At 40.7% G+C, this 14,187-nt stretch overlaps 1 protein-coding gene across 1 annotated transcript in view; it reads right to left on the bottom strand.

Annotated features, from left to right (window-relative positions):
* LOC124165829 (HEAT repeat-containing protein 1) overlaps nucleotides 1-14,187 on the bottom strand; it is a 144,832-nt gene that overhangs the window by 48,950 nt on the left and 81,695 nt on the right. Inside the window, exons 17-18 of the mRNA XM_046543356.1 lie at nucleotides 13,822-13,950; nucleotides 803-1,196 (exon numbers count right to left, since the gene is read on the bottom strand). Of these exons, the coding sequence (XP_046399312.1) occupies nucleotides 803-1,196; nucleotides 13,822-13,950 (523 nt within the window). The remainder of the gene's footprint in view (nucleotides 1-802; nucleotides 1,197-13,821; nucleotides 13,951-14,187) is intronic.

The raw sequence follows: 14,187 nt of genomic DNA, 5'->3' as shown, positions 1-14,187 counted from the left end.
GGAGGCAAAAGAGCAAAATAACCTGAACTAGAAAAGCGGCTGACTTCATTCGATCGAAGACATAATGCGTATGCAGCGTCAACAGAAATTTGGCTGGTGGAAGCATGAGAAATAGCAAAAGAATGAGGTGTTGCTCTGGCAGACTTTAAGGTGAGCAGAGGAGGGTTACAATGATTTTTTACCGGAAATGGGCATTTACTAGGAGGACAACCATTTCCTAGTGCTTATCTGATGCCTATGAAGATAAGCTGCAGAGCTTCAGAGGTACATAATTCAGCTGAGGAAAAAACAATGCTACTCATAGGAACAAATTGGTAATGCTGACCAAACTCCAGTGTCCTTCAAGGTGCCATCATAAACAACCGTAAATGAAATCAGCGAGAAGTCTGCTTACATGCAAAGGGGTTGTTATAAAAAACAGCGTTTTACGGTGAAGTTGACCACAATAGCAGATGATAAAAAAAACTCCCATTCTATGTTATTTTTAAGCGAAAAACCCTTCCCAAGAAAGTGAACTTTCCAGTCAGTTTAATAGTGATAGCGCTAGAAAATGGTTGGATGGACAATAGCATGGTCTTGACTGGAATAAATGGATGCAAAGGGAGAATTGGACCGCTCCTTCATACAGGACCATGCATTCACTGAAACATTAATTTCAAATTTTGGGTCCAAATTCGATTTCTTCAATGAATTTGGATCCGATTTCACTATTTGGTGAAGTGCGGATGTTTGGTCCTGACATATCCAACCATCCCTAATTATTTAAATTATTCTCCATAAGTTTGGCTCTTAGGTAATTTACCTTTGTCTGCTGGAAGCAAATTTACAAACTCCACCATCCTCAGCAAGGCTAAGATGATGAAATATGATGGTGCCTCTCGGACCAACTCATTGGCCAACTCAATCCTTGGGTCAACACTACCACTGCCACCCTCATCCTTCCCCATGGATTTGGCTTTGCCATGTAACACATGTCCCTCCAAGACTAACAGCAACAGCTGAGGAAGACCAACGTCCCAGCCAACAGTCTCAACCAACTTGACGTAGAGGGGCAATCTCCTATGAGGGGGGACATCGGGAACAGCGTCTGCAAACACCCTCGTGACTTTGAGGATTCCAGCAGCCCCAGGGCCCTTGAGGAATTCAACGCTGCTCTCCGAGGCCCTCTTTCTCTGCAACGACCTCTGCAAATCCACCTAAAATATTCAAAGCAAAAGCAGTGAGTGCATCAGACACCAATTATCTAAATTCAATCGTGTCAGGCGAAACATGATGGAACTCCTTCATGATGAAACAAAAAGGAAGACAATGGCAGGTTCCACAATTTAATTAATACTGCGACCGGTTTCAATACATGGTATCATCATCAGGCACTTTTGGTATAACATTTTCCACTTATATAGTAATTTTTTTTTCCTCCACAAAGTCAGCAACGGCGCCAGACTCGACGCCTTGGAGCAGCTAGAAATTCTTTGAGGCCAAAATTCCCCGTCGGTAATGTTAGTGAACGAACAATTGTATTCTTTGAATTCCCCCATTCTCAATGTGTTTTCTCAACCATACCCCCCTCCTCCCCCTCTAAGTTTCCCTCACAACCCTGACCACTCTCCCCTTCCTCCCCCGCCTACATACTCCACCTCCCCTCCCATTTCTACTGGCCCCCGACTTGACGCTGCCAACCAATCTCCCTTAACCTCCCCACCCTAACACCCAATCCTTGACGCTGTTAACCATTCCCCTATTATCTCCTCCACCCCCCCCCCCCCCCATGCCTCATGACTACTATATAAGTGGAAACTGTTATACCAAAAGTGCCTGATGATGATACCATGTATTGAAACCGGTCGCAGTATTAATTAAATTGTGGAACCTGCCATTGTCTTCCTTTTTGTTTCACCAATTATCTAACAATACATAAATAAAATTTCTAGGAAGTATTTTTTTTCAATTTTGACTAAAAACACAAGTCTACTCTTATTTCATTCCACTGACTTGTTGTTAAGTACATGCTTTGCAACACAAATGTAAAGGCCCCAAGCTGAAAATAGTTAGACCATAAGTGGTCTTAAAATGATGAGATTTTTTCTTGTGCTATACATATGACTATCTAGATTGGTCCTCTGGGGTGCTTTGTCTCCAAGTTATTTTTACAAAATATTAAAAGATAAATGTTACAAAATAAACACTATGCTACTTTCCACATTTATGGAGAGAAAACTTATAGAAATACACCAAACAATAATTGGATGACACTAAAAAAGCAGGTTCATTTCTCTCCATCAATTACCGTATAAGCGCGTGTAAGAGGCGCACCTTTTTTCCCAGATATTGCCGCCAAAAATGGGGGTGCGCCTCTTACACAAACTTCTTATCTTCCCCCCCTCCCCTTCACCAGTTGCAAGTTCAAGGGGAACTGAGTGGCCTTGGTTTTCAGCGTGAGTCAGTCATCTGAAACCCTAGGTCAAAATCAAGCGGCAGGCAGGGGAGTTTCTCCCTTAGTGGCGTATTTTTAAAATGCTCCTATTTGAATTTCTTGCAAGCATCGCGCCGTCACATCGGTACCCCAGAGGTGAACATTGAAAAGATCGCGCGGGGTGATTCGCCCCGGAGCGCGCGCTAAATTTATTGCCACAAGTGGGCATCCCGCGGCATTTATACTGCATATAGTAATATTGGTGTCAAAACCTGCGGTAGAAAAAATTCGAACGAGTGTGCTCATTGTTGGACTTAATGGTGGATAGAAGAAATCGGAAATGCTAAATGAAAGTGAAGAGCACTGAAGGAGAGGTCGAGGGGAAGAGGGCTCCCTCCCCTCCGTATTTAAAGCTACGAGCGAAGGAGCAAGGGAAGAACACGTCCGATCTTGCATATGACGTCGTTGCCTTAAAAGCGAAGGGGCGACGGCGCAGCAATGTGATATACGCAGTTTGCGTTGCCTGAGTTTCTAGTCCGTCTCGTCTTGTTTGAATGCACTTATGCTACGATTGTTTCTTCCGAAATTGTGCTGGACTGTTCCGACGGACTGGAAACTCAGGCCGACGCAGTTTGCGTTGCCTGAGTTTCCAGTCCGTCTCGTCTTGTTTGAATGCGCTTATGCTACGCTTGTTTCTTCCGAAATTGTGCTGTTTGGACTATGTTGAATATTAGTAGCCTTATTTTAGCTATAAATCTTTGTGTCAATCAATTAGAGCTCAAAAAACTTAAATGCTGTAAGATATACGTCGCGTTAGGTCTAATTCTTTTTAGAACCTCGTGCGTGTCATACAATTGCTGAAAGATATCGAGATATCTTCAAGCTCAGAAGGTGACTCACGTAGCATTTGACCTCCAGAAACTCGGGGAATTGAACATGGTAGACCGAAAAAGGTCAGTTGGTGGAATGGGGTAGGGATGAAACACGTTTCCATTGTTCCCCTGTAACTTGATATTTTCCTGTGGAGTCTCGGAAAGGAAAAAAACGGCAGAGGCATTAGCTGATGGAGAGCCGAGTGTAGTTCCGTTAGGCCCCTTGCACACACACCGATTTTGGACGGCCGGTAAAATATTGGCCGATATTTTACCGGCGAAGCGATGCTTGCACACACGCCGGATTTTTACCGGTCAAACGATACGTTGCTAAGTTTTTGAGCCGGCGTCGGCGATCCACAGTGACAATAGCCGGCAGCTAACCGGCATTTTGCCGGTGCCGGCGTGTGGTCGGTACGTGTGCAAGCTCCAATGCTCTCCCATTGTTCACTATTGGAATGTGGACGGCCGATATTTTACCGGCCGTCCAAAATCGGTGCGTGTGCAAGGGGCCTTAAATCTACGACGTGGTTATTATCCTACGGCGCTGAGATTGCCCCGATTGTTGTTCAATCTCTTGGGAAAGCTCATGCCATTTGCCTATCGTGTTTTGCCTTAAAATTTTCCACGGCTGCTATTCTATTGCAATACTCCTGCAAGAGCTTTTAAACAAAATTGCTCGTGAGTAGGACAAGCAACGTAGAGCGATGGCGTATGCAAAGAGAGGATCGGAACTCTTTCTACTCCCTCTTGTGCCGCCGCAGTTATAAAAATTTCCTCTTTCAAATAGTACTGAAAGAGGACATTTCGATAACTGTCGAAATTCCAGGCATACGTCTGCAACACCGCACGATAGGATAAAAAAATGTCGCAAAATTTTTTTTCTTTATAGCTTCGATCCTCAAAATAGGGGTGCGCCTCTTACACGTGTGCGCCTCTTACACAAGCTTATACGGTATGTTACCACAGATTCAATGCAAGACAGTTGTCAAACTCCTCCCAAATATATGTCAGCCTTTGATTTTCCTAGTTTAAAATGGTTCCAGATTCCAGCTGAAAATGGCTCCAGAATGGTTAGCATTGGTCGGTTCCAATACACGGTAGTGCCGGTTCTTGGCCTGTGGAACCGGTATCAAGAACCGATCTCATCAAGTCAGTACATTGGAATCGGCTTGAAATAGTGGAACGGGATTTGAATTTCTCACCCAAAGCTGAAATGGTCTACAACGTGTTCAAGGCCATGGCCAGTATCTTGCACCAGATTCTTTCAGTTTTCATTCATAACTTAAAATACCGTATTGTAAGAGAGCATTCTCGGAAATTCTTAAAAACTCTTTTATATGTTCAATCTACATTTCGATGTTGCAATTGTTGCAATATAAATGATGCCATCAGATGGAAATGAAGGCCAACACATGCCTGTGCCGCCATGTGTGGTGCTTGTAGTGTTCCGTGCATCCACATGCACCAGAGCGACATGACTGGCGCCTCTGTGACCTGTACAACATTTGGCAGCCGTGGTGGAAAATGTACACCTTTTGAGTAGGCTGATGACTACTGTTTCAACTTTTTAATGGGCTGTTGCTTTGACAAAACTGGGCAATGCAAACACGAAACAGTCAGAATATTTTTTTTATTAACATTGTCAAGAGTTAGTATTTGCTTCTGTAATCACTACACATTTTTTTGTAATCATCAGATGACAATAACTTAAGAAATAGTTAGAATATATTTCGACTCAATGTAGCTCTAAAAGTTGGTGTACCTAATAATTACCGCAAAAGTTATTCATAATCCTGATTATTTGATTAGCCATGACCAGCAGTGAAAAAAGATAAAAAATGCAAATATCCCTTTCCGATCGTATGGCATCCAGGCTTTTTTTGCTCACCCGCAGGTGCATTCAAGAGTTTGTTCAGATTGCCACTCCTGCCAACAATTTAAGCTGCAGCTGCTTTCAAACTAGGTGAATTTTCGTCCATGCCATCGTGCTTTCAAATTATCACAGGTCTCCATGGATGTCTTCAAAAGAGTCGAATCAGGCCATTGACAACACGGCACCCATTTCAATCCAGCCCGGACATGTGCAGTCTATGGCGTGAAATACGCAAAATGCTACAAAGAGGCCGCTTTCCGAAGAAACTACTCATCGCCGGCCACTGTTCACGTGAAATTCAGGTGGCTTTCAAACGAGATGACTCTCTGCAATGCCGTGTAACGTGCTCTGAACAGCTGCTGGCGGAAAATGGATTCGTCTTCGGTGTGTGCACAGTGGCAGACATATCTACCACAAAGGCTGAGTTGTAGCCACTCAGTTTAACCATGGTGTTGCTGTACCGGTGCGTTGAGCAGTTTGGTGTTGAGGTTACAAGAAATGTGACCCTGAAGCATGTGAATAAGTTGTCAATTAACATGTTCACAGCAATTGTGAAATTCCCAGTGGGCGTCAATTTTCATAAAAATGAAATCGATCCAATCAAGTTAAAATTAATGCACACTTCTTTGGTATCGTTGAGAATGATGAATTGCAACAAACTTTAGAAAACCTAAGCACCAATACTTAGCAATTAATTGATCCCTTTTTGTGTATGCAACCACGTCTTGCACAGTGTATTTTCTTCAATAGATATATTCAGTCACCGAAAATGCCTTCAAAATGTACAAAGGAGTCGTGCTTTTAGGTATGGAAACAATGAAATAAATTATATACTCTTATTATAAATCCAGAATGATAGCATACTTGGATGAAAGCATTGGAAAAATTCGGTACATCATAGTTTTTTGGCGACTGTTTCGAATTTATCTTCTGAGCCTTCATTACACTCTATTTCTCCATGATGCCTTGCTTTGATTATTTTGTTTTGGGAAAAAAATGCAGCAGGAGGAAAACATATTTATCGTTCTAAGAAAGGACTGTCTTCCTACTGCCATTGTTAGAGGGTCTATGCTTTCAGAAGGTCGCCAAAATGATTATCCCCAAAAGCAATGGAAAAACCTTCACCCTTGTGACACTGGCAACCGACCCCTCAGTCCGAAACCAAACAATGGATTTCCCATTATCTCGCCCTTCGGGGTGGACGTTCCTTGGGGTTTCCTAGAGACTCAAGACAGCCCTAACCGCATTTGTCTGGCACAAACTTGATTTATATTTAGATATACTTTCGAGAGACTATGCAAAACATTGAATTTAGCATCTAGAGGTTGCCGTGTCGTAGAAAATAATTGCTAAATAACTATATGTAGCTCTCGTCTAACTTCAATATGGCTGCCACATTCTTTATTTTCTTTTATTAGTGAATAAACTACGTAAAACTGCCTGTTGAATTGGTACGATTGATAACTTCTAACGCAACACAACTCGAAATTTTTTAACCCCTGTAATTTATGGATAGGCAATCCATAGTACACGAATTACTTATTTCAGAAAGTTATGAAAGTTGATTATCGGTGGTCAAGTTGATTTGAATATTTTTCCAATTACTAGTTAATTAAACTAAAACTGAAAATGTTTAACACAAAAATGCAGACACAACATAAAAAAACCAAATCCTTACATCATTGCATCACGTCATTTTACTAGCTACAGTGCAACCTCGATAAAACGACACCCCACGGTGCACCAATAAACACTCGTTATAGCGAATTGTCGCTTTACCGGAGGTGGAGCAAATAATAGCCAATATGTATACCTGTTGCGAACAGTTATACAGGAACAGAGTGGTGCGGTGACAGATAAATTTCTATCTGATAAACGTAAGCATAAATCCAGATGAAAGGTGATGTTTATTTGCATCACTAAATTTCCTTACACAAACAACGACTAATTGTTTGGTGTTTTCTTGGCCATGGTGTCTGCCATCAAATGCTTTCTATTCATGCAACTCATGGACGTGCGGGTATGCTGATGACTGCTTTATGCCGCCCGAGGAACAAAAGAAGATCAAGCATTCGCGAATGCTAATGCCACAATATTTTCACCAAAATTAACTACTTATTTATCAAACGACAGTTTACCACATAAATTAGAGACTGAGCACTCCATCAACTTCATTTCTAACAGATCGCTGGCAATTACAGAGATTAAGTAGTCTTGATGTAAGTTTTTCCGGCGATGAAACCCTCGCTATGGCGAGAGCCAACACCAAAAGGGCCTCGTAAAAACGAATTTTTTAAACACGCTTATTATAGGATCAATAGGGAAGTGCACTAGTGTTTCAAATGCACCAAACACATTTTTTAAATTAGAGTTCAGAATAACATAATGTCGTAAAACCACAGTTTAAATCCTAATAGTGAATACTTGATTCGAGATGACCGTCTGAAATATGGAAAAATTCAAAGGCCGCGAAAACGGGTGTCCATGTTGAATATTGGCCGTGACGTCACAAGGCAGTAGCAGAAGGCAGCTTCTACACCGTTTAGTTCTACCACTATTATTGCATAGAAAAATTACAGAATTTGAGGGTATCCGTTTTTTGCTGTCATAAAATATCTTCAGAATATATATGTGGATGCTTCTCTTTTGAGTAAACGACTTCATCATTGCGTAATATATTAATATTCATTTACGTGTCAACTTCAAGTTTGGAAAGAGTAGTACGAATAGCACATTGAATCTTTAATAAATACATGATGGCATTTATTTTTCGCTGGGTATATTTTGACACAATGCCGTTTATCATGCCAAAACGTTTTTTGTAAGAACCGAGTCAAACTAATAAACCTATTTCAGACGTTTGCTGCAAGACTTATTCGTTGCGTATGTATTCACGCCGCCCGGAACGTTCGCCCTTCGCAACTAGAATCATGGGATGTTAGCCTTATTTCCGAGCTGGCTGGTTGTTGCAATGGTTCGCTGTCCAGGATGGGTTCAAGAAAAGATAATCTTGGTTGGGAGAAGGAAAATTCCAACGATTTATAAATGGTATACCAAACTTTGATGTAGCTATGGTTACTGAATTTTTGAATGAGGAGGACAGGTTCAACGCTCCATAGAAATGCGAGACGTTAAGGCTAACAAGGGGAGACCGCGTGCCTTGCTGCATCTTTTTCAATTAGGGCGTTAGTTAGGCTGTAATTAATTAATTTTCATGCGTTACTTTTTACAAATTATATATATAAATACAAAATGTCCAATGTTTCTAAATGGGTCGGTTGGGGTAGTGGTAGCGTGCGCGATTCAAAGGGTATATCTCACCCGAAGGACCGTGGTTCAAGACTACGTCATGGCATTATTTTTTGTTGTCTTCATTGTGATCATACGGCATCAAGTTTATCATTAATTATAATTGCAGCAATCATTGACATGAGACAATTTTTTTATCATCATTATGGCGTTTAGGTATTTAAGCAGTGTCATTACAAACGCAGAGATACGATGACTACAAGGGTTGGTGTGCGCTAAAATGTTAATTTTTTCTTTGCTTATACTGACCAACTTCCACATTAAAAATGAAAACCACTCTTGCAAGAGTACATACCATTAAAGGCTCGCGGCAAGCAACAATATGCGTACAGGCATAATTAATAAGAACACAAAGCGAATATAAAATGCCATATATCTCGAACACTTGTAATTCACATTACTCCAAAGGGAGTTTACTTACTCAGTACATACCTCAGTACCTACCAGTTTACCTCAGTAGCAGTGCTAAAAGAACCATTCTGAAATATAATTTCAACTAACAAATAGGATGAAATAAAAGTTGATAACCCTGGACCGGGCGCGCTGGCGTATAAAATACGTCAATCTTTGAAAACCAAGGATTTCGACATTGTACGTACATTCTGGGCTATAATGGTCTCGTGTATTCTTACAATGTACTTTGACTGCCTATATTGCGAGTTTTCAAAGTTCGAGGTATTGTAGCTAATTTTTTGGATCAGCAAGGTGAACCCGTCACCAGTGGAGTACAAATTACGCCGCGCGACCTGCCGTGTACCTTTATATCTGTATCACCTATAAATGTACTAATTTCAACAAATAAAGATTAACTTTAACAAAAATCGTTTGTTATCATATATGCACATATCATGGGCAAAGTACGCATTTTGCCCGGTCGTGTAAAAAAACAGTCGCGCCATAATTCTTTAACCAAACTACTTTCAGTTTATAAATTACGTAGGTCTACGCGGAAGATGCTATATTTTGACTCAACACACTTTCTGATGTGACTGAGGTACCTATTAAGTAAATTATTATAATATAAATATCAATTTGATCTTACAATACCTTCAAATGATCTTCAAAACAGAATATCATCGATAGGTAAGAGTCAGGAGCAGCCTTCAACCATTTATTCCGTATAGCTTGTGCTTAAGGCACGGGAATGAATATCTTCTCCAGGCTTTTGTTTCGACGTCGAGATGAAATTTGGAACAAAAAATCATTTATAATTCTATTTTGAATTCATGTTTTCGGTACTAGACGACATTTTTAGGAAGCAAACTCCACCAATTCCCGGTAACTCTCGCCGCGCTAAAGAAGGCGACGGAATTCAGCGATACTCCACTGGTGACTACTGCCTTGTGACGTCACATCTCAATCAAGATGGAGGCACTGTGTTTCAGCGCAACATGAAATTTTCCGACTTTCAAAACGTTTTAAAGTGCATACCCCAGATGCAGAAAATAAAAGTGACTATACTAATGTTTCTTTTTTAGGCTAAACTTTCAAATTCAGCAATAAAAAAAAATTAGTGCACTTCCCTATTGACGGTGCATCGGCTATCTCTCGTAATAACGGGGGTCTCGCTATATCCCATACTCGCTTTAACGAGGTTCCACTGTACCTTACTCTGGGCAAAAACTTCAGTTTGGCATCAATAAAAAGTTTAAGAATATTTTGCATGGCCCTTCAAAATCAACATCGACCGCTACAGTTTTCAGTGAACGCCTATTCAAACAACATGTCCCGATCAGTACTGCAAGCAATATTTGGGTAAAAAAAAAGAATAAATTAGACCCACATATGGTAAAAATGTTGAATTTTTTAATCAATACCTGGAGAAAGAACCAGTGGCTGCCGGATGTTATGTGACATATTGGTCGATCATGCATTCTTTGACAACATGTTATTTAAACTTTTTTACTTGGAAAATAAAATTATGGAGATGACCTTAAATTTTTCTTTTACAGAGCTCTCCTGCTTATTTACATCTTTAGTGAAATTACTTTCGTTCACTCCTTGTGCTTGTCCATTTAAATGTGCCATTAATTCAGATAGTAAGAGTTCATCCTTGGAACCAAATATCGAGAACTGAGAGCCGATGGGTAAGAACCGGACCAATACTAAGAACCGAAAAGATTTAAGAACCGACTCATCCTTAGTTTGCACATAATGTAAGAAGGGAGTCAAGTGAAGGTCAAAGTCATGGATGTGACCTAGCTCAGAGATAATATATTCTCAAATGTACCAAGAAGAGAGAGAACTTAAGTACAGTAAACTCTTGATTTTACGAAGTCAGTGGGACCGGAAAATTGGCACTTCGTAAAATCGAGTTTCGTAAATTCAAACCTTTTTCATAAGTCACGAAAAAAATGTTCGCTTTTGTTTCTTCCGCCGTTTTTTGTCTTTAGTGGTCTTATTTAAATGTTTTCCGTGGTTATTCTCGGTATAATTCATAGAAAAGGCTTTTTGCTATCGATTTATGATGTGAAAAATCGTTAAATACCACCATAAAATTCCCATTTCTAGTTCATACTTCAACATCAACGATCGCTAAAGAAATTCCCGACCAGTTTAGAAAACGTAATCAAATAATGAATTGCAATGTTTATTATAAGAATTAACAGTAATAAATTTGTGGTTAGGAGCCAATAGCTACTATTAAGTATGCAAAAGATAGATATTTGTTTCTGACACCCACGGAATTTTAGCGGCAGCCGGCCTAACCACCATTTATGTCGCCCTCTATCGCTCAGTGACGAGAAAAAAAGAAAAACAAGGGTCTTAGCCCGTTTCCAAAATAACCTTCATAAGTTAATATTTCGAGTTACTTCGTATTTTCAGCAGAATGTTCTCTATTTTCACTGAGACTCGATTACGATCATAAATAACGTAGGATGTGATTATCTTCTGGCGAATATTTGAAGTAAATTCTGTTTGAGTTCTCCGTCCGACTACTGTGTTCCATCATCTTCGCAGACGTTGCCATAAAAGACTTAATTCTTCATCAGGACTGTATTCTTCATACCGGGTGTGAGGTGACCTGTTCATATAGTATGTTTCTCTCCTTTTATGCCGACAGGAGCAAGGTTCCAACCGGAAAACGACAGGAGTAACATCTTACAGTATCGGAGAAATATAGATAGAAACGTTATTATCCACATTGATTGTTTTCCTACAAGAGACGTTTTATCATTTCTCAACGTGGTTAAGTATTGGTTCGCTAGCGTGAATTCCCAAAAAATGACACGCAAAAACCTGTACCGTCACCTCATTTAGTTTTCGTGTTCCTTTCTCCGCCGTATTGAAAGTTAGGCAAAGGATCATTGACATAGAGAAAAGATTTTCTTAGTTTTAGCACTAAAAATAGTCGCGCCATAATCGTAAATAAATATAGTGTGGAAAGAGCAAAGAAATTAATTTCAATTCAAAAGTCAGCTGAGAAGAAGAGAGACAATTATAAGCGCCGCACCATTTTCCCGATAGTGGAAGATACTTCTTCCGCCTCTCTCCGGTTAATAACTTCCCCCCGTTGCAGGTAAAGATGAACCATGCCCTTCTCCACAATCGGGAAACGTTCCCAGTGGGTGGGGTGAATAAGAGTGGGATGGGGATTGCCTGAGGGAAGAAGTGTGGTCAGCACAAGGACTGGTGAAGGGGGCAGGACAAAGAAGGGTGGGGAAATGGCCTTCAGCTCTGCCTCAGTCTACTTTTGGGGGCCGTATTTTTTTGCGACGCACACAAGCACAGTCTCCTTAGGGAGGGAGTGAATGGGAAATGCTGGGGAAGGAGGGGTTTGGGATGCGTAAGGTGGGTGTCAGCAAGATCAGCCAAAGGCGGCAGGAGGGAAGGGACGGCTTTGGAAAGACAGAACCCCAGCATGGGAGAACGGGGAAGCGCGTGAGAAGAAAGTTCATGGTTAGACTTGGAAGTGCGTCTTCATTACGAGAAGCCTAAATATAAATTGGCGGTAAATAGAGCCCAGTACTTTAGATATTTAAGTTGTTCATTCACAAAGGCCAATATATACACGAAAAGATATTATGGCGCGGATTGCATGTATCAACGTCCATTTCGGGATGTTATTAATTTCTGTTCCCATTTATAAAAGTAGCAAATAGATTTGAAAGAATGATAATCATGAATAAAAATATCTAAATCGATATCCAAACGCACATGAGCAAAATAGATGAATGTATACATACCGATCCATCGCAAGTAATACCGCTCAAGCTTCTTCCGGTATAGGTCTTTTAAAATCCTGGATAATGCCTTGGTCCAAGGGCTGGGACTTGCTAGTCGAGTTTGGGGGTAAAAAGAGGACTCGAACATTAGCCAATTTTAGATCTTCCACGTATTTATGAACGGTGGCATTATCCATTATTAAAACAATTTTGCTGTTCTCTCCAGCAATTTTTCTCTGTAGACGTATAACCGTTTGCTGGAAAATTTCTCGGGTCATCCAGCTGTTTTTATTTGCATGGTAAAAAACGGGGAGGGCTTCCAATTTTACATGTTTTAAGCACCGTGGCCTTTCAAATTTCCCAATGACAACGGGCTTATTTTGTCCGTGCCCGTTTGGTTGACGCACAGCCCCACAGTAACACGCACTTTACTCTTTTTCCCCCCATGGCACCTTTGCCCTTTGAAACCTAGGGTTGCGTCAGGTAATGCATTAAAAAATAGCCCAGTTTCAGGGGCCAGCGAGGGTGAGCTCGTTGAGGAAAGGGTCCCGGATTAGGGACCCTTCGAAGTGCTTCGGCGAAAAGTAGTCAAGTAGTCTTCGAAGTCCGTTCACAGCAGTACAAAGGGTTAATTAGGGGTGTACGAAATACTCCGCGCGACCTTCCTGACATGTTAAACTACGAATTATTGTCGATGCTATGTTTACGAACAGGCACGTAAATAGGGGCATAATGTCAGCCGCGATATTTTAACTGAACTCCTACTCCCCCTAAATTCCCACAGTGAGGTTTTTGGCGACCCATTTCTCTCCAAAGTTGCATTATCATTTACGATTTCGCACTTTAGATGGACCACAGTTGGAAGCGCTGATTTTTTAGCTACTTACGCCGGCGTAACTAGTTTTGTTGACAAATTTTTCGCCGTAGTTCGTATAAACGAATGCCATTTGCTCCTAGGGACCGAGCCGAGGTTCGTAAATTCAAAAAATTTCGTATAATCGAAACTTCGTATAATCGAATAGCGCCATGTATTTAGCATAGGCTTTTCACCGGGACCGCAATATCACTTCGTATAATCGAAAACTTCGTAAAATCCTGCTTCGTAAAATCAAGAGTTTACTGTAGCTGGGGGATAGAACCACATTTATTGATAAGTTAATGGACATAAAAATGCCACATACTAACCTTGGTGAGAACTGGAACAACACTTTCTATAGTCCTAGCAATCACTTCAAAACTGTATTCATCATCTTGACGAACCATAGACGTACCAACAAATGCAAAAATCGCCATTACATTGTGCAGCACAGAATCCTGAAAAGATATTTAAAGGAACACCATTATTAAAAATACCCTCCTTAAGAAATTTAAAAAAAATCCTTAAATGGACAAACCACAAGTTAAGTCCATAAGGTGGAATTATGGAAACTCTCACCAAAGATATGGCATTAATTTACCAATATTTTAACACTAGGATGCTGAGCTCGTAGCTAAGGCTGAGCAAATGCATATGCCCACCAGGACGCAGGTTGACCTCTAGATATAGATGTT

Source organism: Ischnura elegans, chromosome 9 (assembly GCF_921293095.1).
Source record: "Ischnura elegans chromosome 9, ioIscEleg1.1, whole genome shotgun sequence".
In the NCBI taxonomy this organism is placed as follows: domain Eukaryota; kingdom Metazoa; phylum Arthropoda; class Insecta; order Odonata; family Coenagrionidae; genus Ischnura; species Ischnura elegans.
The sequence above is the reverse complement of the archived record's forward strand: the minus strand, read 5'-3'. Positions and strand labels throughout refer to the sequence as shown.